Here is a 26,515-nt window from a genome sequence, read left to right as displayed (position 1 = left end):
CCTTTATCTGTCTATCTATCTGTCTGTCTTCCTGTCTGTCTGTCTGTCTGTCTGTCTGTGTCTCTGTCTCTGTCTCCCTAGTGCTGAAGATCGAACCCAGGGCCTTATACATTCTATTTAAGAACTCTACCATTCAGCTCTGCCTCCAGACCAGGAGCAGGCTACCAAGGCAAGTTCAGCTCCTTCTCGCTCCCTCACGTCTATCTGATGCCTTCCACCAGGGACTGACAGCGACAGGCCCTGGGTCTATGCACTATCCATGAGCCAGTCTGTCCAGCAGTGTCCTTCCTGTTATAGCAGCACAAAGTGAGCTGCTCCTCTCCCTGCCCACCCTTCTTTCTTCCCACTCTTCTCTCCTGCTCTCTCCCTTCTCTTTTTGCTCTTTCTCTCTTCCCCCTCCATGCTGTATTTTACCTCCACTTCAACAATAAAGGACTGCAGGTTCTAGAGGTGAGATCTCGGATAATTCCATAGGTGTCATCCCTATTGGTTTTAACTCATTGCTTCCACTGCATGTGGTGACATGTTCAAATTCTTTCTTGTTCATTAAACAGTTTTGAATATTCATATTTATTTCTATTCTTCGAGACTGACATAAGAAATGCTCATTGACCATAGTCACGTGAACCTTGCTCTTTGATACATGTCTTTCGTTCTGGTTTTATTACTATCATTGCTTTTGTTTCCGACAACAGTGGTGAATGTCTAACAATTTTGCCTTCATCTCTGGGCCAATCAGCCCTGGGAGGAGCTACCATATTATGAAATAGGATTGAAGCTTAGAAGGGCATTTGAGTCTGTAGAAGAGAGTGATCAGGAAATGCTAAGGGATCCGTGAGCTGAAAAAACCCTTGTCTCCACAGTCAAACATTTAAGCATGCAAATGTTTGGGGGCCGATACCTGTCTCTGTTGAAGATTCAGACCTCGGTACTGCCGCTCTCTTGCATCCCATAGACTCAGGCCGAGACGCCATGTCCGAATCTAGGAGGAGCAGAGGAAGGATACGTGTACTACTGAGAAGGAGTGGCATTCTTTAGAAAAAGTGGTAGAAGCAAAGCAGGAGATGCTCATGGCGCACACCCGGGAGCTCAGGAAGGGCTGGAGCAGACCCAGCGGCACAGGTCTGCGGGCCGTGGCTTTGAGCTGAGCTTCAGCCAACCTCTCGGCAGCAGAACTCTCACTGTCCTTGGTAGTCTGAACATTTGCCTTGTAAACTAAAAAACAGTTCATAAATACTGGTGCTTCTAGCACCATGTGAAGGTGAAGAATCAGATGTCCATGTGATTCTTGAGAGAACTGAGAACCAGAAAAGTTAGATAATATATTCGACACTACTCATCTATGTGGTCAGAAGACAAAGTAGAATTTGAATACATTTAACAAAATTCCACAGCCCCACTGGAGAGTTTGTCCCTGCGGACCTGTCCTGTGACCTGAGCCTCAGGCACACAGGCCAGTTCTCTGGGCAGATTCCTGCTGTGCTTGGCAACAGCCCTGGTGCCCCCTCCTGGTAACTAGGGCAGCTGTACTCAGTGGGCTCAATCTCCCGGGCACCCAGCTCTTCCTCCTCCCTGGCTTCTTTGGTTTCTGCACTGTGCATTTTCCCTTTAGACTGTGGCATCTTATCTGATGAGGAGTGGGGCCCTCCTGCTCTACAGAGAGTGCTCTCTTAGAAAGCAGATCTCCACCTTTTCTCTAAGGGGAGCAGAATGCCCAGCAAATGACAGGCAGGGCCAGTCTCTAACTGTACCGCTTGTACGACAGAGGAAGCTTACCTTTCCAGAGATAAACCTGCTGGAAACCGATCCCAGTGCCTGCAGCTCCTTCCAGGGGTGCCAGACCTAGAGGCAATTGTGATGTAGTGAGCTGGTGAGTCCACATTACCTCGCTGCGCAATTGCTCCCTCAAATCACCCCGGAAAGGCAGGCTTTGCTTCTGCACAGTGTGCTTCAAAACCCTTGTGGAACCCCATTCTAGTGCCATGGTACAAAACCAGAGCTGGGCAGACCTCAGGGGCCAAGTGGAGGCCACCAAAGGGAGAACCTGGGCGAGGGGTTGTGAATCATGAAACAAGAGAATGACTTAAGGGCCTAGGGATTGGCTTTAAAAAAGAACTACATTCCCAGGAAACCTCAAATCTAGTTTTCAATGTTACTTAGCTCCTCTGAGATGCTTGCCTCATTGATAAGTGAGGAATGCAATTGTGAGGATATATATATATATATATATATATATATATATATATATACAGGCTTCTCAGGTCCTCCCCCACTTATTGGCAGATTGTTATTACTTATCATTAATATTTTTAAATTCATTTTTTCCAGAAAACTCTATTCCATTTGATGGCATCCTGGGTAAGACTAGATTTTCCACTCTATAAGGCAAGTGCTCCTCTTTTGCTCATGTGTGTCCCTCTGCGTCCTTATGATTCCTTCTTCCATCGAGAGGACCATGAAAATGGCTTAGAAAACCTAAGTCTAGAGGACAATAATCCCACATCCTGTAGGAGACACCTGGGTCACCACTTGAGACCTCAAGAAACAATCAAATTTTGTTTTTGAACAGTTATTGCCACTTACCTAGCATGTAATGGGCGCCTTTTATATTCTACCTAACTTATACTCCACAGCCATGCTATAAGCAAGGTCCCCACACTGAAGGTGAAGAAATGATGTTCAAATGTCCCAGTTCAAATCCTATCTGTTTAGTTCCACAGCAACGGTCTTAACCAACACACCAAGAAAGCATGTGTTCTGTAGTTCTGCCCATCCAAAGTGGCCAGAACACGTCAAGGTTTAAAGAGATACACTGGGGATGAGGTCACATACTGAACTGCGATTCCACTGGGTTTGGTTTCAGAAATGAGAATAAACAGTGATGCTGGGACTGCTTAGACTGTCCTGTGGTAGGATAATAAGTTTTCTTAAAGACCTCTCTCAGTTTTCTTCAGAATGTGAGAGTTACCAATAAAACTGAGGGAGTGTAAACGATGACTCCTGGGAGACCCAGACTTGGATGTCTGGGACCCTGAGGCTCGTTCTCCACATCACAAGGAGACCGCACCGCACTCCTACAACACTGACAGGGCTGGTAGCCACCTGCGCAGCTTGTGTCCTGTGGTCACGCTTCATCATGACATCATCCTTTGCTTATTCTAAAGGTAGGGCTGTAGAGCTTTGGACTCTGGCACATTGAAAACCAGAGAGTGTATTTTTCAGATCTTTCTACATTCAAATCTGTTTGAGTGACTGATTTTTTTCAAGATAATAGAGACAGATAAGTAGATAGAGTAATATAGATATAAATAAAGTTTTCACTATACTTTAGTCTATACATTATAATTCCTAAGCTATGACAGTTGTAAGATGTTTTATTGCTCTCAAATCTAACACTAAGACCAATGATCACAATAAAAAAGTAGTTTATTGTGGGGTCATCTTTGTAATTTACAAGAAAAGTAATAATTTCTTAAGTGCTTTGTATCATTCAAATCATTTCCAGGTCTCGTAGGCAATTAGAGGTAGCCAGAAGGTGCCCTCCTCCCTCTACCAAGGAGGACAGAGGTGACCTCTGAAGTAAAGCTGGCCCCTGATGGCACTGTTGACAGCACCGGGGAGCTGACACAAACACAATTTGTCAAGCAGCCCTTTCCTGCCATTTCTCTATCTGTCCACAATTTGCCATCTCAAGAGCTGCAGAGATTTTCCCCTTTGTCCTGCAGCTTCTATAGAATGTACTAACCAGCGTGAAAGGTGCTGCGTAAGCCAGAGCTCAAAGCCACCTCTTTGAGAATTCTTGTACATGGGTATCTATCAAGTAATATAAATGATTTTTCTCTTCTAATCAGTCTTTTGTTTCAAGTATCCATGCCAATTGAGAAAAAGTTATATTTTCTCCTCCCACAATATTCTGAGCCACCACACACTAGTTCTGAGCCATAGCACCTCTCCCCAGGAACATGGAATGCTGGCTCCTAGGCCTCTCCTTCACCACTCCTGTTTTCTCTCTGCCTGCCACCCTAAGCCCATCTCATTTGATTCCCATGTACTCTTTAAGAATCAGATTTATCACATCTGGTGCCACAACCCTACAATCTCAGTACTATCAGAGGCTGAGGCAGAAGAACCCAAATTTGAACCCAGCCTGGGAATCTAAATGAGACCCTGTTTCAGAATGAAAAATAAGTGGCTGGGGTGTAGCTTGGCAAAAATACTCTGAAATCATTTTGAGTATGGGAAGAAGGAAAGCAAGGAAGGAAAAAGAAAGGAAGAGGTAAGGAGGGTGAAAGAGGCAGAAAGAGGCAGGAAGGAATGAAGGAAGGGAGGGAGGGAGGGAGGGAAGAAGGGAGGGAGGCAGGCAGCAAGCAAGTATGCAGGCAAAAGGGAGGGGAGGGAAGCAAGCAAGCAGATCTCCCTGGAGGCCTCCCTGGACCCGGGTTGGAGGCTTCTATGCCCTCTGCTCCTGGCTTTACATGGCACTCAGTGAGCACCCGTCTTTAAGCTCATGCATGATGACCAATGCCAAGATTCCTAGATGTACCATGAGCTTCCTTTTAATTATTATTTCTTTTCACTATGAGCTTTTTGAGCTAAGGATGACACCTTGTTCCTTTTTATATCGCTCGCCTCCAGCATAGCCCTTGGTGCGTAACTGGTGCTCATTACACAAATGCACACAAGGAGACATGAGCAAAGGAAAACAGCCACCACGGGTGCTCAGAGCCCGCCCAATCAATGCAGAGCTCTTTCCTTCTGTGCCTATGATAGCCATCAAGTGTGTTTTTCTAGGGCAGACATCTGGTCCTCCACTCTACTCTCCAGCGCTTGTGTAGTTCACTTTATTGTTTTTAAGAAGGTACACAAAACAGAGAGAAACACTACCCTTCTCTTCATCATTGTAACATAATGATGAGGCAGCTGTGGGACATCCTGCCATGCCTTCCACAGAGTGGGGACACCTGCACTGCCACAACCGGCCTTCAGACCCATGGCAGCCCTTCCACCGCCGAGGCTCCCAGCACATGTTGGCACTGAGAGCCACAGTGTTTGGTGGGAGTTGACATCTTCAGTATTCGTAGGAGCTTAACTTAATGCAGTCTTAACTTCTTCAAAGATATTCCTGTGGAGACCACGTTCTGCATCATCTGTGGAGACCATGTTCTGTATCTGTGGAGACCACGTTCTGTATCTGTGGGCAACAGTTTTAACCTAGGCCCATAAAGTGGGCAGAATTTCACACTGGAGAACGTACTCCAATAGTCACTGAAGGCCTTGCAAGCTGCTGGGCCAGAGCCTGGCCCTCCAGAGAGGAGCCGAAGGTGCACCCCCCCCACAGTCCCTACTAATGCACAGGCCTTATTAGCAGCATAAGGAGCGTGAAATGCATATATATATATATATATATATATATATATATCAACAGAGTCATGGCAGAGATATAGACTAACTAAAGTGCCATAGTCTGACTCAGTCTTATAAGAAGAAAATGCAACAGCGATAGCTGACACAAAGCAGCCTCCTATTAAGCAAATAGCAGGCATCAGGCAGAGCTACGAAACTAGTAGCATTCATGAATATTTTTGACAAAGCTATTTCCTCTTATCAAATATTCAGTTTTTATGGGAACCAGCATTATCTAATCTGCCTGTTTTTCACTCATTTGCACTTTAAGACACTGTGAGAACTTATTCATACTCAGCCCCAAAGGCTTCTAAGCCTTTTGTCTTAAAACCTTGAAAGTTGTTGAAGCCAACAGCAAATAGTTGAAAACACCTAGAGATACTCACAGGAAATGTGGGGGATGCAGACACTGGCTGGCCCTTGAGCTAACAACGGGGCAGAGGTGAGCAACGCAGCTTTCTTCATTGCTACGATCCTTGTCAGTCCACGAGAGTGGCAGACAGGAAGTCCCTGTACTCTAGCAGCCCAAACCTGTCACTCCCAACCAGCCTAGGAGCTCCACACTTGCAGGCATTACTCTCACCCCAGGATATGACCTACACATACAAGGCACTAAATACAACACAAACCTTCAAAAGTCTTCCGTAATCACTCCTTTCCAGAAAGAACAGCCAAGGACACATTCTTCATTTCTTGGGTACGTACCAAGCACATGCTCTGGGTTAAGCAATTTATCCTGGATTTATTGCTCATGAATACATCTCATGTCTTTCTGGAAATGCCTGTTTTTACCCTGGGCTACCTCTCAGAACAATGAATCCCAGCTGCTTAGTGATCCTCACATAAATAAGCTATTTGATTTTATTTACTCCAAAAGAAATCATTTAAGCCTCATGGAATGCCACCAAAGTCTGAAATACTTTTCCAGGTTTTGGCAACTATGCACTCCACAGATATATTGTCTATGCCAGGCTTGATGCTCTATGCTGTAACCCCCGAAATTAGTAAGACATAGTTCAATTCTTACAATATAACAAAGAACGTTGACCAATGCTAACAAGAATGACAGTGACACTATCTAAGGTTGATACTGTGTGCTGACCACGGTTCTCCCACCAGTTATCTGAGTTTGCCCATGCAGGAGTGACCAAGATACAGTTGCAGACTCAACTTGCTATTCACTTGCTCTGAGTCCTTGGGGGTTACTTGACTCAGTTTCTTCCACTGTAAAGCGAGGGCGGGACATAACAACAGAGCCTCGCTGGAAGCGCTGTGTGAGTGCAGTCAAGGCCATGGTGTGGGCCGCACTCCCAGCCAGCACCACAGGAGGCCTTTCTGAGAAGACTTTCCTGCCATGTTTGCCTCCTTCTGTCTCTGTGGAGCCAGGACCATCAGTACCCACTCCACACTCAGCGGCACTGACTCATCCAAGACCACTGATTGGTGTTCTCAGGCAAATTGGATAGACCAGCAGGGGAAGGGGAGGCTCAGTCTGACAGGAAGGGGGCCTGCAGGAGCTCTGCAGGAGCAGTGACCTGCACAGCTCTGGAAGAAGGGGAAGATGGGCTTGCCATCATGAGGCCCTGAAAACTGCAGTCCCCAGAGACTGAGGTCCCAGGTTTCCCCTGCCAGTCCTGGAGACCAAGTCCTGTAGTGACCAGAGGCCCCCAGGGTGACCCTCCTCCCTCACCCCAGTGCTTTCAGCTCTCCAGCCTTGGAGGGTAGAAAGGCATTGACATGCCTTCTGAGCACGGATGCTGGTGGGCCCTGCAGCAAGGGCGTGAGAGGTAGCACACCCTCTGCACCTCACACAGGACTTGTGGAGGGGATGAACATCTGGCCCACTCTCAGCTCACAGTCTTTGTGGTTGAAGGAAGCCGCCATTATCAGAGGATTTATTGGGAGCCTACAGATGTGTGACCTGAGAATCTCCAGGCTGTTCCAGTTTCCAGGGCTGTTGACATTGCCACCCCAACCTCATGACTGGCCTCGGCCTGGCCAGTCTGCAGGACACCAGAGACCTCCAGAGGCAGAAACGGGACCTGACTGGCAGAGCCTGGGCACTTCCACCCACCTCTGAATTGAGCGGTGGGACAAGTGACCAGAGAGGTACCTTTTGGTGCTAACATTCAAACAAGCAAAAGGGAACGAGCACACACAAAGTCCATTTCTGTTCACTGGTCCCCATGATGGGCCACTGCCCCACGCTCCCGTAAGGAGAATGCAGTGTGGCTGTCCTTGCCGGGAATTGTGTAACTCAAAGGGGGTGCCCTGGGGACAGCCTGTTTGGGGGCACCACTTCCTCACCCTTGCTTGTGGTCACATGTCTTACTCCTGCTTCCTGCCTCTTGTCACTAACAGAGTAGAGTACATTGCCCATGTGATTTGTTGGATTCAGTAAACTGCGACCAAAGTGACAGTGAAGGCCCAGCCTTGATTTTAAGAGCTGCACTTTTTTCCCTTTCTTCCCCGTCTTTCACGCTGAAGGAGAAGACCATGCTCATCTTGGTGAAGGATGAGGAAAAGAACACCTGCAGAAGGAGCACCAAGGCTGTTAGCCCAGCTCAGCCCAGATCAGCCTGCACACAAGTGACCCTAGACTCCTACATGGGAGCCCCTGCCCTGGGGCCACCTGCAGGCTGGCCAGCTGTGAACGGGTGCATGGATGCTTCCATGAAAAGCTGCTTTCTTGGAAGCATCATTGATGTCCTTTGTTTCCTTTTTCCAAGTGTAAGTTCCTCAGGAGATGCAGAGGGCTAAAGAGGAAGCAGAGGGCCTCACTGGCTGGTAGAAGGACAATATGGAAGGAATGAGATGAGAAGCATAGACTTACTTTCCATGAGCTCCTGGCCTCCTAGAAGAAATGTCCTTTGGGGGGATCCCTGTTCATACATCACTCCAGGACATGTAATGTTGGCTTGGGCTTTGGATTGGTCCACCCAGTCTTCATTGTTGCAAAGCAGGACATCAGGGGAGCTTAGCAGCCCACAGACAAGGGGCCCTGTAGGGGAATAAAGGGTGGTGTGACCAGGCAGAACTGGAGCCCCTTAGAGACTCCTTTCTATGCCTGGGAGGCCTCCTAGGTGGGAATAGGTGACAACAGCTCAAGCATAGACAGAGACACTAGAACTCCAGAGCCAGGCTTTAAATCCAGTCCTGAAAATGGCCTTGGAGGTCTTCTCCTATAGGGCTCCCAAACCAAGTGCTCAGATTGAGGATATAGAAAATGCAAGGAGAGTTTTAGAAATGCTCACTTGCAGGCAGCAAACATGAATGGGCCTGTGGAGTAGGCAGGACGCATATGGAGGCTTGGGGGCTACTGTTGGCAGAGCACACACAGGGGAGTCTGGGGCACAGTGAGATTCACCAACCAAGACGGGCCACCTTGCTTTGCAGAAGAAACAGATATTGAAAGGTGAATTTTTTTTTTCTGGTTACAGGGCAACTGTGGGGTGGTCGGGCAGGCAGTGAGTGCTGGCCATGGAGCCCAGAGACAGTGCAGGCCTTGGAGAAAGCCCTAGCACTGCGGTCTGGCCTGCCTCTCACGCCTCCTTGCCCCTCCCTCTCACTCCCTTTCCAGTCTCTCCACCAGAGACACAGTTAAACACAAAGTGAGTGAGTGTTCTGCTTTTGGCCAAGACATCTGGGCCCCTTCCCAGCGCTGGAGCATTGGTGAGAAGCCTGGTGGCCCATGAGCTGGGGCTGGCTGGATACTAGAGGTCACCTTGCTGACTGTACCTGCCAGCTTGTGGCACTCCTGTGATCTTCAGGGCACACAAGTCCCCCCACCACAGCCCCACATTCAAGGAGCCTCGAATGAAATGTAGGTTCAGAGCCTCAAAGAATTAGACTAACTATGTGCAGAAACAGCTTTTGGGTCTAGCTACTGGAAGAAAGAAGCTGGAGGGCTCTGTGAGGAGCAGCTGGGAGCAGAAAAGGACGAACAGCCCACCAGAAAGTGAACCATCTTTCCAGGCTGTGGTGGAAGGGTGTGGTGGGAGTCTGTTCTGGGGCATCAGCAGATTCAGCCAGAGCTGTGTGAGGTAGGACTCTGTGTGTGCCCCTGTGTGTGCCTGAAGGGACACCACCCAGACTGAAGGGACAGCATGTGTGCTGCCTGTGCCTACAGAGCGCCCAGCTGCTAGCGCCACCAGCTGACCCATCGGCTTAGCAGAAACCACAGCCCACAGGTTAAACTTGGAGGGAAAAGCGAGCAAGCAAGCTACCAGCCTAAAATGTCACGGAAGAAGGGCCTGTGGGCTGACTGTTCCAGGGAGCAAAGCTATTTTTCCATACATGATCCTAAGGAAAACTCAATCAATCTTTCCAGCTTGAAAGACCACGTGGTCTGGTAAGTGACTGAGCATCTGGTGAGATTATGGCATTGAATATCAGAGGCAGAGAGCTAAAAGAGGCCTCCTGGTTTCGATTAGAGAGCGTGGGTTAGAAACATAAAGGGCACATAAAGACTGTGATAAGACATCTGTGCAGAACACACTTTCCCCCTCTTTCCCCCTTTCTGTGTGTATGCATAAAGCATTCTCTCCCCTGTCTAAATGCTAACATGAGTCCACATCACATAGTCATAGAGCATTAAACCTGGCAGGAATTACAGGGGTAATTTTACTCTACTCTGGGTTCCTGCCTCACCTCTCCAGTAAAGATCATAAATATCCTCATCTGGCTCCCACTGACTGGAGTGTTGCCTGCTGTGAGCCACACTCAGCTCCCTGCTTCCCGGATCACTGTCTCCCGCTGAGGTTTCTACTGGGCACCTAGTTCCTGTGCACTGCCTCTCCACATGTAGGATGCCTTGTGTCCCTCTCTGCAGATTCTCTCTTTGCCCCTGGGTGGTCACTGGACTTGCCCAACCCCATTTATCTTCTCACTCTTTCGCTTCTCTCTTCCAAGGAAATCCCAGCCAAAGCCATACCTTCTGATACGACTGCAAAGCCTCATATTCCACAGTGAACATCTCCTGTCCAAACTTTGCCTCTGAGCTCCAGAACTCTGTCCAAAAGTCATTTTGTGACTGTCTCAAAGGTGCTTCGAACTTAGCATATCCCACGTGGACCATGACTTTCCTAAATCTTCCCCCATCACCAAATTAATCGCTGGTACCTTCTATTACTCGTCATAAGAGCAGACTACCCAGCCAGGTGACAAGCTAGAGACACTCAAGAGCGATCCTCGGCACCTTCTTCTTCCTGAATCCCCATCACCACACTCCTCTGAACTGCTTCCTAACAGGCAGATGCTGTCTGGTTTTGACCTGCACGGCCATCACCTAGCCAAGCTACCTCCTTTCTGCTGGCCACTGCAGGTGCTCATCACTGACCTCCCCATCTACTGAAGTCCCTCTGCGTCACCTTCACCCTCTAAACTCAGAACACTGGTTTTAAGATCCAAGTGGGATTGTGACACTTCCGTGATTAAAACTTACAGTGGTTTCCATCACTTGAGGAATAGATAAAAAACATGTGTGTTTATACAATGGAGCACTACTCAGCCATAAAACAGTTAAGCTTGGGCCTTGTATAGGTAAATGGATGCAGCTAGAGACCATACTCATAAGTGAACTAAATCAGACCTGCATGTGTAGACATTGTATTGTCTCCTTAGTGTAAAAACCTAAAAGAATAAAATCAGAAAGGTACAATACATACAGCAAAATGGAAAGAAAGTAAACATAAGGAATAAACAATGAAGATGAGGGGAAAGAGAAAAGACAGGGGAAAAATCATGTAAGTATATGCACAGGATAACTGAGATGATTGTACTATTAATTTCTATCAGTTTTTTGAAAGTAGAAGTTAATGTCTAAAATTTTAAATTTGCCTACCTCTGTATGTTGATATCTACAGTCTGAGCGACTGCACTGAGGACAGCAATGTGCAATATAGCAACCATGGCTGAGTACCTTTGATCTGGTTCTTTTAAATGTATATCATCTCTAATGTCTCATCTATTATTTTGTTATTATTATTATACTCTCTTTAAAATAAATAAAAATTAAAATTAAAAGGAAAAGAAAAAAGTAAGTTTTAGTGAAAGAGTGACTGTCTAATTGTTTGGTCACTCTTGTATGCCCATATCTGATAATCTGACCAACAAATTTGATGATAACAATATGCAATATAACAACCATTGTTAATTTTCCATTCTTGTTTTGACATCTGTGCTATTTGTATTGTTTTATGTTCCTTTGATTCTGTCTTTGTTGTTGGTATTTGTTTTTTTTTTTTTTTTTTTTAAAGTATTTAGTAACATGGTCTACAGGGTCTCACTGCACAGATCAGACTTGTAGTGATCCTCCTGTTTTCAGCCTCCCAAGCGCTGAGATTACAGGCTTGTTTTGCTTCTGTTTTCTCCTCTTTAACATAAAATGACAAAAGCTGCCATGCGCCCCCCCCCCCAGGTGCTCTGTCGCATTCCCTGCCTCTCTCCCGGCTCTCCTCATGCCAAGTCCTCTCCCTTCACTTGTCCCTTGCTCTGGTGATCATAGCTAACTAATGCTTCCTTTCCATTACCAAGCGCACACTTCCAACATGACCTTTGCACATGCTGTCGCCCTCCTGAGAACTCTCTTCCCCTGTCCCATCACTGAACAAAACCTACTAAGTGTTTAAGGCATCGGAAAGTCTTCGTGAATTGGGAGAAATTGTATTATACATTTTCAAGGTGACGCTCAACTGTTTGAGGGCTTATGACTAAAGCATTACCCTTTCCTCCCTCGGGATCTGAGAGGAGGAAGCGAAGGCAGGGGAGGAACGCATGAGCTCTTGGTGCCATGAATCACAAGAGCTGAACTGTCATGAGGAAAATGACTTACATATTCAGAACTGAAGCTTCTGGGCTCTTAAAACTGAACATACAGATGAAAACACACCAGGCTGGGCTGGTGAGATGGCTCAGTGGTCTAAAGCACCTATTTGAATAAGCTTAGCTAAAGCAAAGGGACCACGGTTCAATCCCCCAGCACCACATGCCAGCCAGCTGCGCCCCCTGGTGGGCTGAGCTGGCCACACACACACACACACACACACACACACACACAAAAAAAAAGAAAAGAAAACACACCAGGGTTACCATGGGAAGTGCTTAGCACAGTGTGCGCCTGCGGAAGCGTCTGGCTTTGGATCTCACTTGGTATGAATGAACAGCACTTCCTGAGTGGGTGCAGCGGTCTCAGCCCAGCATTCCCTGTGTCGCACTGTGGGTCACGGCTGCTGTGCATCCGTTCCCTGCCCCGGTTAACCTGGCCCTCCTCGCCAGCCTCACCTGCTAGGATCTGGGAGAGGATGAAGCCATCGCAGCAAACATCATGCTCACAGGCCAGAAGACAGTACAGGTGGGCATCGGTGAGGTTGGCTCCCGAGTCTGAGAACACCATGGCGCTGTACAGTCCAGACAACGTGTTTTTGAATCCAGTGGGTTCAAAGGTCTTTTGGCCTGCTGTGGTGAATTCTTGGCCTGATAAAGGCAGAAAAAAAGATGTGAAAGATTTCAAAACACTGTGGAGTTGAGCATAGATAACTGTAGACAACAGACCTCAGGGTTGGCCCTGCATGTACTCAGCAGAGCAGAGGGCAAGACACAAAGCTGTCACGAGCTGGAGTTGACTGTGTGGGGTGTGCAGCCAGCCAAGGTCTTGGGGACCTGGACAAATGCTCCTTATACCAAAGAAGATCTGAGGGCTCATCTGCAGAGCTGGTATTATTATTATCATTGTTGTTGTTGTTGCTATTGTTATTGTTATATTTACAATTGTTATATTTATTATTGCCAGAAATAGTATGAGAGCTCTACATACTCATGGAGAGACACTCAGCCCTGAGCCTCCTCTCCATTCTCTCAGCCCATTTCCATGGGCCTGCTCTAGTTTCTGTAACACAGATCAGTCTGAACACGTGGCAGACAGGGCAGCTGGGCCACGTCATGCCCACATGGCACTGGTTGCTGTACTACTGTTTCCGCTGGCATCACCCTGCCTGGGGACATCAAACGCCAACAGAAGTTCATACTGCGATAGGCAGATACAGCTGCATGCTGCTGCTGCAGCAACCTCAGGACACACAGTCAGCACTGGGGCTTTCCTCTGGCCTGCCCAGTTCTGCCTTTTTCAAAGGGCTGCTGGCTTCAGAGTTTTCTGGAGATGTGAGTAGCAGGATGCAGCCTCTTCCTGGGCCTCATCAGCATGGTGAGAGGGTGGGCTGGGCACACTGGGGAACTTCCAGACCCTGACTTCCTCTGGCTCTGAAGGGCATACATATTCTCTGGGTCCGAGGTCCACAGACATTACATCAGAGCAAGCGGCAGTGGGCTACAGACTAAGCTCAGTGTCGCTGTCCTGTGCTTCACGCCTGTCCTTCAGGCTACTTGCAGGCCATGACTGGACATAATTAGCTACCTTTAGGTGCCAAGGACTGTTCAGAAAACACAAGCTCTCCTCCTTGGTCATGACAGCTGTCCCAATTTTTTAGAAAAGAGCCCACACTTCAAGTAACACTGAGTTGTGGCTGATGAGAGACAGGCACTGCGGGAGGCAGGTAAGGGAAGGCAGGACCCTGGAGGCAGAGCCAGCCAGCTCGGCCATGTTTCTCTCCAGCTCAGCAGGACCAGCATGGAGCCCTGGGCATCTCTGAGATAAACAAAAGTTCCAAACACAAGGAAAGGAAGCGCCTTTCTGCCCTTGATTATTTTGGCAACAGGAAGGTTTTCCAATTTCTCCTGTACTCTTCTCCCAGGTATAAACTTTTGGGGAGGAGAACGAAAAGAAAAAAATAACAAACCTCTAAGAAACACAGTTGCACTTTTAAAAATGTGATAAACAGCTAGCTTATGGATTTAAAGAACATTTTTAGTGAAGCTACTTGTTTATTTTCATTTTTATTTTTAGAAAATAATTCCTATGCTTTGTATTTTTAAAGATGGATGGTTAAAATACTGGCATTAGGATAAACACTCAGGCTGAGCTACGATGGCCCCACATGGGGCAAAGGAACCCGAGCTCCGGCAGTCTCTGTCCTCAGACACATGCCCACACACACTGTTAGGTCAAGACAGAGGCGTTGGGAAAGAGAGGAGTGGACGGGGAATGTTTGCTGTGACTGAAGACAGCTGTGGCAGTCTGGCAAAGAGGGGTCGGGGCAGGGCACTGTGTCCACTTGCAGCCAGAGGCTCCAGGACAAGTCTAAAGTTCCCGGGAGCCCATATTATCTTCCCTGTGCTGTAGACTTCAGAGAAAGACAGCCCCACTGCCCCTTATTCAAACCCCAGGTCCTAGTTCCAGCCACCACTGCCTTCTATCCCATAGTCATAGCTCCAGTCATCAGGAAGCTTATCAACAAGAATGAAAACAGTCATAGAGATAGTCTTTTTTTTTTTTTTCTTTTTTTCTTTTTGCAGAACCAGGGATTGAACTCAGAACCCTGTGCTTACCAGGTAGGCACTTATCCTACTGAGCTATCTCCCCCGCCAAGAGATATCCTATGCAGTTGGAGTGTTTGCAGTGTGTCCATCCTTGAGCACGTCACACTGGCCATTTTACCCCACCAGAGAGCCTGGGTTCCTGTAGGACTCCAGTTTTACTGGTGATACTGGTGAAGACATGGAAGCTTACAATATCCAGGAATTTGTCCAAGATCACACATTTGGAAAGGAACAGGGCTGGAGTGTACCCCACACAGGTGGCTCCCACATACTGGCTTTCAAGCCTTAAGCCCCAGGGAAGTGAAGGGCCAGAGCAAGGATTGAGGGGAGATCCACAAAACAGACAGCAGAACCAAGCCCCATATTGCTGGTAACTCCATGTACCTGACAGATGGGGGCAGGGGGCAGGGCAGGGCAGGGTGGAAGAGCTTAGGCCACAGGACTCTAGGAAGGTTGGCTGCACATCCGCTCTATGCTACCTATGGCCCAGGTGGCTTCCCTACTGTCCCTCTTGTAAGAGTTGCTATGACGGTAAAATAAAAAGCAGAATCAGAACATGAGCTATATACCATAACATCGTGTACTTCTTGCTGCTTGAAGAGTGTTCTCTAAACCAGAGCATCCTCAGAGAGATTAAAAATGCAGGATGTCTGTGCTACCCTGTTTACTGGATCCAAATCCATAGGTCACCTGTCTCCCAAGTGATGCACACGTGCTACATCCAGAGCAGTTCCCTGAACCAGGGAATGGAAGAGCAAATCCCTTCAAGGTTCAGAATGCCTGGGAGGAAGAGGTCTGGCAGTGTTCAGCGAGAGTGGCAGAGAAGAAGCTGCAGGACTGAGAAGGCCAGGGTGGAGGACAGCTGCAGAGAGCTGAGCCCAGGCCCTTCTGGGATGCCGACATTACAGGTGCCATTGGGGTCTTACATGAGGGCCCACAGGTGGGACTTGCTGGGTTCTGCTGAAGCCCTGCTCACTCAGGCTCTGTCTTGGCTATAGTTCAGAACCTCGTCCACTGCATGAGCTCATGTCCACACAGACTTCGCTGAGGGTCAAATCGGATGGTACAAATGAGCACAATGTGCAAGCCTGTTGCAGCTGCTGGGAAGACTGCTGTCTGCATAAGAAGTGGAGGGAGCCTGCTGCAGGACAGATGGGAGAGCACTGGCCCAGGGCATGGAGGCAGGTGGGGGTGGTCTGCTCTCCCCAGGCCCACCCTGCTGAAGACCAGCTCCAAGCATGAAAGGGGCCCTGAGGCACACAGTTTTGCCAACTTACCCTTTTTCAAATACACGGCCAGAGATTCTTGATCACGGTTCCTCACTTTCACCTGGCACCTAAGACTTGCAAAGCCATTGACTTGTGAGCTCCCCAGAGCATCTTGTTCCTGGAGAAAGGAAGCAGATCAATCACCATCCCATGATGCTTAGCAATTCAATTCAACATACGTTTCAAGCTAACCATAGCCAAGGAGTGAGGCCACAAAATAAAAAAGAAAAATGTTCTTGCTGGTTAGTTTCTTCCAGGCTATGGAGCAGACAGACATATAATCCATAAATCTATCCCAAAATGTTAGCTGCAAGGAGCCAGGTAATTAGAAAGGAGATAATCATGGGGTAGGTGCTATGAATAGTTCTGTGGAGAAGCAGAACTCAGGGAAGTTTCCCGGCAAAAGTAAATCTCAGTAAAGTTCTGATGTATGAGTAAGATCTGGCCAAGTAGAAATAACAGAAGGGGGAATTTTAAGCAGAGGAAACAGCAGACATGAACACTGGATTCAATGGAGTATAGGCTAGACTCAGTGAAAGGAGGACCAGAGAGAGTGGGTGGAGGCAAAAGCCAGCTCCTGGGTAGAGATGCATAGCTTCTATCCAGGGAAGGTTCTAAAGCTAGAAACCTTGAGGTCGCACTCCCAGAGGTCTCAAATTCTTAGTATCTCTGAACTCTCTTGTGACTTGTTTTGAGCAGTTCTATTCTATGGGTGTGTGGGATAAATTCCACTACATCTGTCTGTGTTTTAAACCTGGAGGCTTGCTCTCCCATCCTGATTGTCAGACTTGAGTTTCCCGGGGAATTGTTGGAGCCCAGTGGCGAAAGCAAGGGCCTTTGGAGGGCAGCAGTGCCTCCTGCTCTTCAGTGTGAGCTCAGTGGAGAGTTGCTGACCTGAGGAGGGTGCAAGGGTCTTAGAGATGACCCAGGAAAGGGCTGCTGCATGCTGGAGTGGGGGCCCTTGGCCCTTCTGTGCTGGTTCCCTGGGCAGGGTCAGCAGGAGGCCACGTGGATGACGGGACTAGGGCAGGCTAAGCCCAGTGTACAAGGACCCCTGCAAAGAGCGCCTCTTCCCCACAGCCCAGGGCCCTCAGGATGGAGTTTGCTGCTAACCTGAGTGGGGAAGGACCTGTTGGCATTAGCAGCACTGATGCTGACGGTGATAATGATCACTGAGAACCTTCTCTGCCTCCTGCCTCTTGTGTGCATCCTTCAGCTACAGCCCCTGGCTCAAGGGCCTAAAACTCACACCTCTTCTAGGATGCCACTTAGAGACACAATTTCACACGTGAGTGTGTGACACTAGTGTCTGTGATGTTACAAAACTGTCACAGAGGTACATGTCCTTAACTGAGGGGATGTGAAATGGATGCTGCCTGTGAAGTGACATGCTGCTATTGAAGATACAGGTACGGATAACTCTCAAGGGGAAACTGAGGTAAAAGGAACACAGATGAGAAAATATCAGCATGAACATAAAAACATATTCATAAATACATAGACACTTTCCAAAAGGATTTGTAAGAAACTGGTACATAAAACAAAGATTTATACAGCCTGGGAGTTAGAAAACTAGCACAGGAAACTTATGCTTTGCATTGGAGACCCACCAAGGACTCAGAGAGGCAGACAGGATGAGGGGCTGTAGCAATGACCTCACGGTACGTGGGTACAAGTGGCCTGACGAAGTGAGCCGAGGGGATGGGAAGTGGGTGCTCCCCACCGAGTCTCTTGACTCCCCAGGAAGTGACACTGCCCCTACGCCTCTAGTCAGGCTCAGGCCTTCTGCAGCTGCAGCTCCCCAAGCCTCACGTCTCCGCAGGACCAGAAGCCCCAGCGATCGCTGCGGACCGTCTCACCCCACCACCTGGCAGCCCACAGCACGGCATCCGGGCGCTGCATCACGCCACGCCTCACCTGCGCAGGAGTCGTGCAGGCGAAGTTGTCACCTGTCCAGCCATAGAAATCACACGTGACCTCTGAGTTTGTGGTGAGCATGGCGAAGAAGCTGCAGTGCTCATCTGCGGCACAGTCTGCAAATGCCATTTGAAGGACAGTCACCTTCTTGGCGAGGTGGTGGTGGCAAGGACAGATAGTGTCCTGCCTGGCACACACTGCACACTCACAGCACCCCACGTACACTCCCAATATACCACTAAGTACAAACACACAATATACCAGGCACGCTCCCCAAGTATGCACATAACACATATGAACAGACACACATATACACATACCATGTACCCCAATACACCCCACATGCACACTTATACAGACAGACACAGACACAAACACACAAACATACACTATCATACACAAGCCCACTCTCCTGACACACACACAGATACAAATCTAGACAGACACACATAAACACACAATGTACATGTAAGTACACGGGAGACATTTACTATAGCTATGTCACCTGGCGTGTGCTATGATAACGTGCCCTGTGTCAGGGGACCCTTGTCCCCCACCTCACAGCTGAGGAACAACAGAAGACAGCTGGGTTCAGCTCTCACCTAAGGTCACAAAGCTAAGGAGCAGGAGAGCCAGGATTCTGGTCCCAAATTCGGACCTGAGAACCCACACAGTTACTGCATGAGCCCTTTCCACTCCACTTGCTTTATTCTAGGAAGGCCATGGCTAGGGATCCCTGGGATCACACGTGTGTCTGAGGCTGGAGGAGATCTCAGGGATGTGATGATACAGAATGATCCACATTTCTCATGACGAAGCCCTGTGACAAGAGGCCCCATATCATGCTGCAGGCACAAGGCCACTTGGCTTTTGCTGTACCATAGGTGTGAAGCGTGGTGGCCAGCATAGAGAAGGCTCAAAGAGTTTGTTAAGCAAATGGATGAAAAGACACTATTTCCTCAACTGAGCCATATTCAACTGTGTAAAATTCAGGAACAGTGATAGCTACTAATAATTTACCAAGAATGCAAGATTTACATAAAAAAATGAAGTTGACTGAAAAAAGACTTACAAATGTGCAAATCCCATTTGAGGGTCAGACACCACTGGGGTGTCACTGCACTATTCATACCGACCACTGTGTTCATGAGAGGCAAATTCAGAGGTGAAGGACACTGCTGAGAACTGCCACAGGCACGTGGTGAACGGCTGCAAAGCAGTCAACCAAGAGCCTTCCCACTCCAGGCCCTGTGCTGTGACTCCCTACAATGCTGTCCCAGCTGCAGGGCAAGGAAGAGCCAGGGGCCTGGAGACTGAAGTGTTTTCCTTTCCTCTGGAAGCACAACTCTCAAGTGGAACCATGGTTGTGAAGGTGGGGAGGGAAGCAAACTTGGCTATGAAGGTGAGCCTCAGCTGCAAAGGCGGCTCCCCAGAATTGGACCTTGGCTGAGAAGGTGGCTGCCTAGGGGTGAGCCCCAGCTGAGAAGGTGGCTGCCTGGGGGTGAGCCCCAGCTGTGAAGGCATCTACGAGAGGTTCATCTCAGTGTTGTATAGTTCCAGTACCCCCATGAACTGGGCACTGAGAAGCAAATCTGGGTCTTTCCAGCCACGTACTCAGTCCCATTCAGAAAGAGCAATTCACAGGTTCACCTATTTCTGCCCCATGGCCCACTTCTACTTCGACTCTATGACTTTGGTCTTCACTGCAAGCAGTCTCTGCTCCATGCTCAGAGACATGGCCAACCAGGATGGCCAGAAGAGTTCTGCATCAGGACTATGGAACAGTACTGTTTATCATAACTGGGTCTGAGGATACTTCCCTGGCTCCAAGCATAGCTTCCTCCTGTGTCCTACTGTACTACACCTTCCTCGTGCCCCTCATTGCACTGCTTAGATCTCTAGAGATGGGACTTTTATCTGGTCCCTTTATTTCCCACTGTATCCTCCTCTCTCACTGCCAGGTTGATGTTATTTTCCATCCTCCTAAGTGGACCTTTCACCTTCTGTAAAGTCTTGATGTTCATTCTGTGGTCAATGGGGCCCCACTCCACTCATATGTTAATGTCCTAACCCCAGCACCTTGAGTGGGATTTCATTTGAAGATAATGACTTTGAAGAGGTAACTCAGTGAAAAAATGAGGTCATTAGGGTGGACTCTAATCCAATATGACTGGTGTCCTTCTCAGCAAAGGGGACTAGGACACAGACACATAGATGGGAAGAACCACATGAAGACATGGGAGAAGACAGCCATCTATAAACCCTGTCTTCAGAACTTCAGCCTAGTGAATTCAGAACAAGTAAGTTTCATTGCTACCTGGTCTGTGGTACTTAGTGCTGAGTGCCTGAATTCTCGTGGCACAAGTATTTCCTGTCTTGGGTGGCCCCCTGTCATTTGTCTGACAGGACACCATGTTATCAGACTCTCCTGACATGGTGCCCAGCTATCATCTATCTCAGTCACCATGTTTATCCTCACTACATAAACCACCTCCTGATTCTAACTGATGGACCTGCCCTTCTGCTCACCTTCTTTGTAAGACTCTGCATCCTCTCTCTCCTGCCTTTCTACCTCAAGCTGTGTCACAGTGTGTTAGTGCACTCATGGGTGTGAGTGTAATATTCCTTGTCAGGATGAATTACTGCAATAGTGTGCTTCTTAGGCACATGCTCCTCATGTCCCCTCATCTGCCCCTTGGTTCTGGTCCCCTAGACCAGTGCTGGAGAACCTTTTAGAGCTTTCAGTGTTGCAACCAGCCTGCTGTAGCACACATGCCACAGGCCCACCACTGCTGCCCCAGGCCCTATAAATAGCATTCATTCTACATTTTTTTTCAGAGCCTTCTTCATGTCCTGCACTGTTTGGGCCACAACCAACATATGCTCATCATAGCCCGAGCAGGTATGCAATGCACACCTGTGCTACAGTGCTAATCAACAATTCAGACACTTCGTTACTGAAAAGGAATAATGCAATAAGGGTAAGACTGGAGGTTTAATATCACTACCCTGAATCAAAACTTAAATTCCATCACCTGCTAACTCTGTGTCAATGAACTTACACTCTCAGTGTAACTTGGGACCACAGTGGCTCCTCTGAAGATTATGAGATAATCCATGTCAATATATAGGCTCAATAAATATTAGCTGTTACTATTACCTGTCTGGTTGCAATAGACAGATACATAGCCTAGACAGCTTTACAATGATCTAAGTCTGTTCATTTCTGTCCCTAATATTTTGCATAATTCTTGCCATTTAGTACATGTGCTATAACTCTGCAAACTATGGGTTGAATATACATGTTAAAAATTCATTCATTCATTATGCTTTTGACAAGCTGTATTTTCTCATTATGGTTTTAATGGCATGCTTTCTTTCATTTCATCAGCATCATCAGAGGCTGTTTCTACGCCATGCCCAATGTGCCCATTTCTCCAGTGTTCCTCACCTGCCAAGCACTGCATCAGTGGGGATTCAGAACCAGGAACTTTGGACCTGACCATCCCAGGAGCATCAGCATTAAAGATCACCTTCCACTCAGGAGCCTTCTCAAATTTTTGCATCACTGAAAATAAAGCAGACATAAAATCTGACCAGGAAGGGTGCAGAGCATCTACACAAAAGTGTTAAGTAGAGCGAACGAGTCCAGTCAGGTCAGCCAACAAGACAGGTAGGAAGTCATTTCCAGGAGGCACCTCCTCATCCCTCAAGGCAGAACAATTCCTACTGAAGGGAGCTGCAGCCTGCTGTTCCAGTCCAACACTGACAGACATCACTTCCCTTATCTCCCTCTCCCTTCATCATTACCAGCGAGTACTATAAAGTTCTGATGCCATGTTAAACCTCTCAGTCCCTTTCTTTCTTTCTTTCTTTCTTTCTTTCTTTCTTTCTTTCTTTCTTTCTTTCTTTTCCAGAACCAGGAATTGAACTCAGGCCCTTGCGCTTGCCAGGGAAGCGCTTATTTCACTGAGCCATCTCCCCAGCCCCTCTCAGTCCATTCCTTTTCACTGTTACTGTCTTTCTCTATTTCAACTTGTACTTCCTCAGCCTTGTCTTTAAATTCTAATTATATGTAATTATTTTATTAAAATATTTCCCCAGAGAGTAAACTCTGACAAGGTAACTATGTTCACAAAGAGAAAGAATCAGGTAGTGTACACATGGGTTTGTCTACATTTGGAGGTGCCATGTGGCTCAGGCATTTTGAAGACGGTATTTGTTTAATTGATACATCATCATCTGTCTCTCTAGTTATCGTGAGCACACAGCATACTTGAGGCCCACTCAGGTGGAATCACATAGCCATGTGCTCATGGGAGTAGCTGAACGAGGAGGAAGACAGACAACTCAGCAAGGGGTGGGATTCAGAATGCATTCCTCACTAACTAAAGAAGTGTGGAGGATCACTCAAGGAATGAGATTCAGCTTCCAACCCACAAATGGCCCAAAGTGCTATTTTCAGGCAGCTGTCAAAAACCAAGAGTCCTTAATGACCCCGAAGCACATGAGCATCAGTTCTTTGCAGACGCAATTATGAACCCATACACGAGCACTCATCATCATTCCCAGCCACTGTTTTATAAACGAGCCCGTGTCTAGACGGGCTTTCATCGAGTCAGTACATTCATGTGTATTTATTTAAGAAGCAAAACATCTAAGTAGAAAATATAGCTGGGCCATCCAAAGCAATCTTTTCTCAGCACTCATAATAAAGCCATACAAATAAAAAATGTTTATTCTCATGGGATGGGACTGGAAGAAGAAGAAAGCATAGAAATGGCATGCTTTAAGCCCTCAAAAATTTTGACATAGCGAAGCACTCTAAGCTTGCAAAGTGGTCCTTCCATGAAGTTGCTAAGTTCACACACTCAGTCTGTACTGAGCTCTTCTCCTGTTTTCTCCTCCTGTCTTATTATTTTTGCAGTCTAGGATACCTTGTTTGGAAAAGCTGAGCTTCAGTCCAGCAAATTCCATGGTATAGTCAAGATAGTGTCCCTAAGTCTCGGCTGCTATATCACTTGCTCAAACATTCTAGAAGAAGAAACAATAAGTAAGTTCTGTTGAAACTACAGTCTGTGTGGCTTTCCAAGAATCTGCTGGTATTCAGGAAAGATACTGGTGAAGAATCCTCTTTCCTGCAGGCCTTCAGGACCCAGTTGAAGATGACTGCTGCAATTCGTCTTATCAGCAAGTCCCTATGGTTCTGGACAAGAACAAGAAAGAAGCTACAGATCTAACTCAGAAGAACCTACAGGTCAGTGAGGAGAGAGTTCAGAGAGGCTGCTTTGAAACTATAATCTTGACCTGAAGAGCAGTGCAGGGACCCTCCATAAGCAAAACTGCCATCTAAAATAATTATTCTGGGAGCAAAAATTAGAGACCATTGGATTGGGACAGTACAGAAGGCATGGCAACAACGCAAGAGGTAGCAGGGGCCCAGGCCCGAGGATGGCAGGGGGAGAGGACAGGTGAATCCCACTCAGGGAAACACCTGCCTGGGGAGGTATGCAGCTGAGCTCCGTGTCCTTTCATATCATGAGTGGCAAGGGCCTCAAATATGATTCTGCAATTCCCCTCTGGGAAGCAAGTTCTTCTCAGACACGCATAAGGAATTCTGAGAGAGAAGCTGACATTAGAATGGGGACAGTTTATTAATACGGAAATTCTTTACATATCTAGAAAGGCAGTGGTGAGTGTGAGCTTTGCATAAGAAGCTTAAGATGTTGAGAGCTACAACTACTATGTGGGGGCTATGCATAAGCCAGCACCATAGGGAGGTGCCCTCAGAGCTATCGGGGCTGAGCAGTGACTCCTGGATACTTCTAGTGATGCTAACTAAACCTTCTTTACTGCTCTGATTGCTGGATAGAGCAAGCCATGACAGGCTTTGCAAACTGCATGTGACATCCTCAGAGCTGGGCTGTTAGTACGGATGAGAGGAGGCAATGATCCCAGAATGGACAGTAAGCACCTGCACCCCCGGGCACATGGTTGTCGACCTGTGGACCTTTTCCTTCACCTGGAGTGAAGTTGCCCAGGTGATCTCTTAAAGCATCTGTCAGACCCAATTTCCAAATCACTAGCCCGCCCACAAAAAGAGAAATTGAGAAAAACCAAAATTTTTACTGGGTGTGCAACATATGCATGGACACACACATGCTGCTTTCCCCTTGAAAAGGGCCTCAGGATTTGTTAGCTCTTTGGCAGAGAATGCAAATGACTGCTCTGAACAATAAAACATGGTTAATTTCTCACTTGGATTTTCTCTGGTGTTTGTAGTTAAGTGTACCAACTTCCCTAGAGAATAGACAGGCCATTTGCATGTGTGTTTGTAAGTGTGTGTGTGTGTGTGTGTGTGTGTGTGTGTGTCTGTGTGCCTGTGTGTTTGTGAGTAGACTTGTGTGTACACATGGGTGTGAATGTGTATCTACACAGATGTGAAGGTCATGTGTGTGCATGTGGGTTGCATATGTATATTTAACAAGGAAGGAGATTAATCTAGGTAAAAGGGCAGCTTGGAGTTATAGAAAATGGGTGCTGGGTGCTTGGGAACCAGACACATACAGCTCAAGCTCCAGAGGCGGTACACCCTAACTATCGAATGAAGATGCACGCTCCAGTACTCTTCCTCAGCTTCCCGCAGGATAGTACTAGTCATGGTAGTATGTACCCCATTTGGAACGTATGGGACACATGTCAAGCTCTTGTACGCCAGGCTCTGTCCTCAGGCAGAGATGCTGAGAACCTGGTCATCCAGGTCCACTCTGGCTCACACAGTAGAAGGATGGCAGTGGGGACCTCCAGCAGCAGGAGAAGCTGTGGGAAGAGGGCACAGAGTCCTCAAGATCAGGAGGAAGAGGGACCACTCAGCTGGCTCCTGGTTAAGCCCAGAGGATGCAGGCAGTCTCTGTGGCTGAGCCTACTCATCCTTCTGAAGTGTCCATGACTGCTGATGGCTGCATCATTGCTAAAATGCACTTACCACCCACATGGGGCCGGCCTGGACATCTTCATTTCACAGACTAATGGAACCACTGAGGCTAAGTCCTCACCCAAGACCTCACAGGCAGCAAAGGGAGTCACTGGGAGTAAAGCACTTGTGATGCCCAGAGAGCATGCCCCTCCCTTCTGCGCTACAGACCCCCATCATTGCTTATGCTCTAAAATGTTGGATGTAGGTCTTGACCACTTCTGTCCTACAGAGGAACTATGCCTGGCACAAGGTGGCCCTCAGGAGTAACCATTACAGAGTGATGGTGATCCTCATAATGTCTCAGGAAACAGGAGAGGGCCAATGAAATAGCTCAATGGATTAAAGAGCCTGCTTAGGCAGATGCAGGGGCAAGGAGTTGGATCCAGGGGCCTGTTGTGCTGGGCCTGCCCCTGGGGTGAGCTGAGATGATGATTGAGACTGGGCACGGTAGAGGACAACTGTGATCCCAGCACTTGGGCGACTGTAAACAGGAGGATCACTACAAGTCCAATCTACGCAGTGAGACCCTGTAGACACTGTCCTAAATACTAAAAAAAAAAAAAAAAAAAGGAAACAGGAGACCTAGAAGACCAGAGAGGTTAGGTGGCTTGCTCTGTGTCACCCAGCAAGCAAGTTTTAGGAACAAGTGTGGATACTCAGTCTTTCCATAATGTCCGCCCAAGAGAGAAACATTCAGTTCAGAGGCCACCTGCTCACATGGAAGGAAGACTTGGGAGATTCACTTTCATAAAAGCTTATCACTTGTGCATGCTGAAATATTTTGGGTGAGACCTTAAGTTGTCTAAAAATTGCTTTTTAAATGATGCAAAAAAAGAGAGCAAAATAGTAACAATTTTTGGATCTAGGTGAAAGGTATGTTGCCCCATTATTCTTCCGATGTCTATATCAGCTAAATTTTTCAAAATAAAAACCATGAGGCAAATGCATCACACGCCTCTCCTCCTTTCTTTGGAGACCCCTCCCGAGCATGGCAGCCAATCTAAGTACTGGCACATACTCAGACACTGAGACTCGGAGAGTAGGGCCTCTGTTTGCGACCACAGCAGCCTGCGCCCCTCGCTGTCCACACAGAAGGCTTTCCCACTGTCGCTGTCTTCCTGGCTGGCTCGGTACTGTCCATCCTGGTCACACTGCAGGCCTGCTTCATTCCTCTGACAGTCAGTGACACCTGGAAAGAAAGACAGATGCACTAAGCAGTGACAGCCTTTGGGGTCCTCCCCGTCCAGTTCCCAGGCTCCAAGTCATTCCCAGGTGACCACAGTGAGCCCAGACACCAGCTTTACCTTCACCAAAGCACAATACCTGGGCTCCTAGTGGGGACGTACAATCCCCTTTCCCAATTCTGCCCTAGACTGTAAGGGCCGACCCACACGCTGCCTCCAGTGTCTGACCGCACTGCGCTCCGCACTCACGCTGCTCAGACACAGGTGCCGGCACCAGCTGGTCACTGCTGCCGTGCTCTCCTCCCTGCCTGCCACCAGTGCGGCGGCTGCTCACA

The 26,515-nt window shown here is 47.8% G+C and overlaps 1 protein-coding gene across 1 annotated transcript in view; it reads right to left on the bottom strand.

Annotated features, from left to right (window-relative positions):
- Window positions 1–26,515, bottom strand: part of Tg (thyroglobulin) — a 230,967-nt gene that overhangs the window by 151,350 nt on the left and 53,102 nt on the right. Inside the window, exons 22-29 of the mRNA XM_004642487.2 lie at window positions 26,015–26,185; window positions 21,472–21,588; window positions 18,021–18,136; window positions 16,113–16,221; window positions 12,685–12,876; window positions 8,237–8,404; window positions 1,777–1,842; window positions 902–982 (exon numbers count right to left, since the gene is read on the bottom strand). Coding sequence (XP_004642544.1) covers window positions 902–982; window positions 1,777–1,842; window positions 8,237–8,404; window positions 12,685–12,876; window positions 16,113–16,221; window positions 18,021–18,136; window positions 21,472–21,588; window positions 26,015–26,185 — 1,020 coding nt within the window. The remainder of the gene's footprint in view (window positions 1–901; window positions 983–1,776; window positions 1,843–8,236; window positions 8,405–12,684; window positions 12,877–16,112; window positions 16,222–18,020; window positions 18,137–21,471; window positions 21,589–26,014; window positions 26,186–26,515) is intronic.

This window comes from Octodon degus, unplaced genomic scaffold (assembly GCF_000260255.1).
Source record: "Octodon degus isolate 3935 unplaced genomic scaffold, OctDeg1.0 scaffold00154, whole genome shotgun sequence".
NCBI lineage: Eukaryota > Metazoa > Chordata > Mammalia > Rodentia > Octodontidae > Octodon > Octodon degus.
The sequence above is the reverse complement of the archived record's forward strand: the minus strand, read 5'-3'. Positions and strand labels throughout refer to the sequence as shown.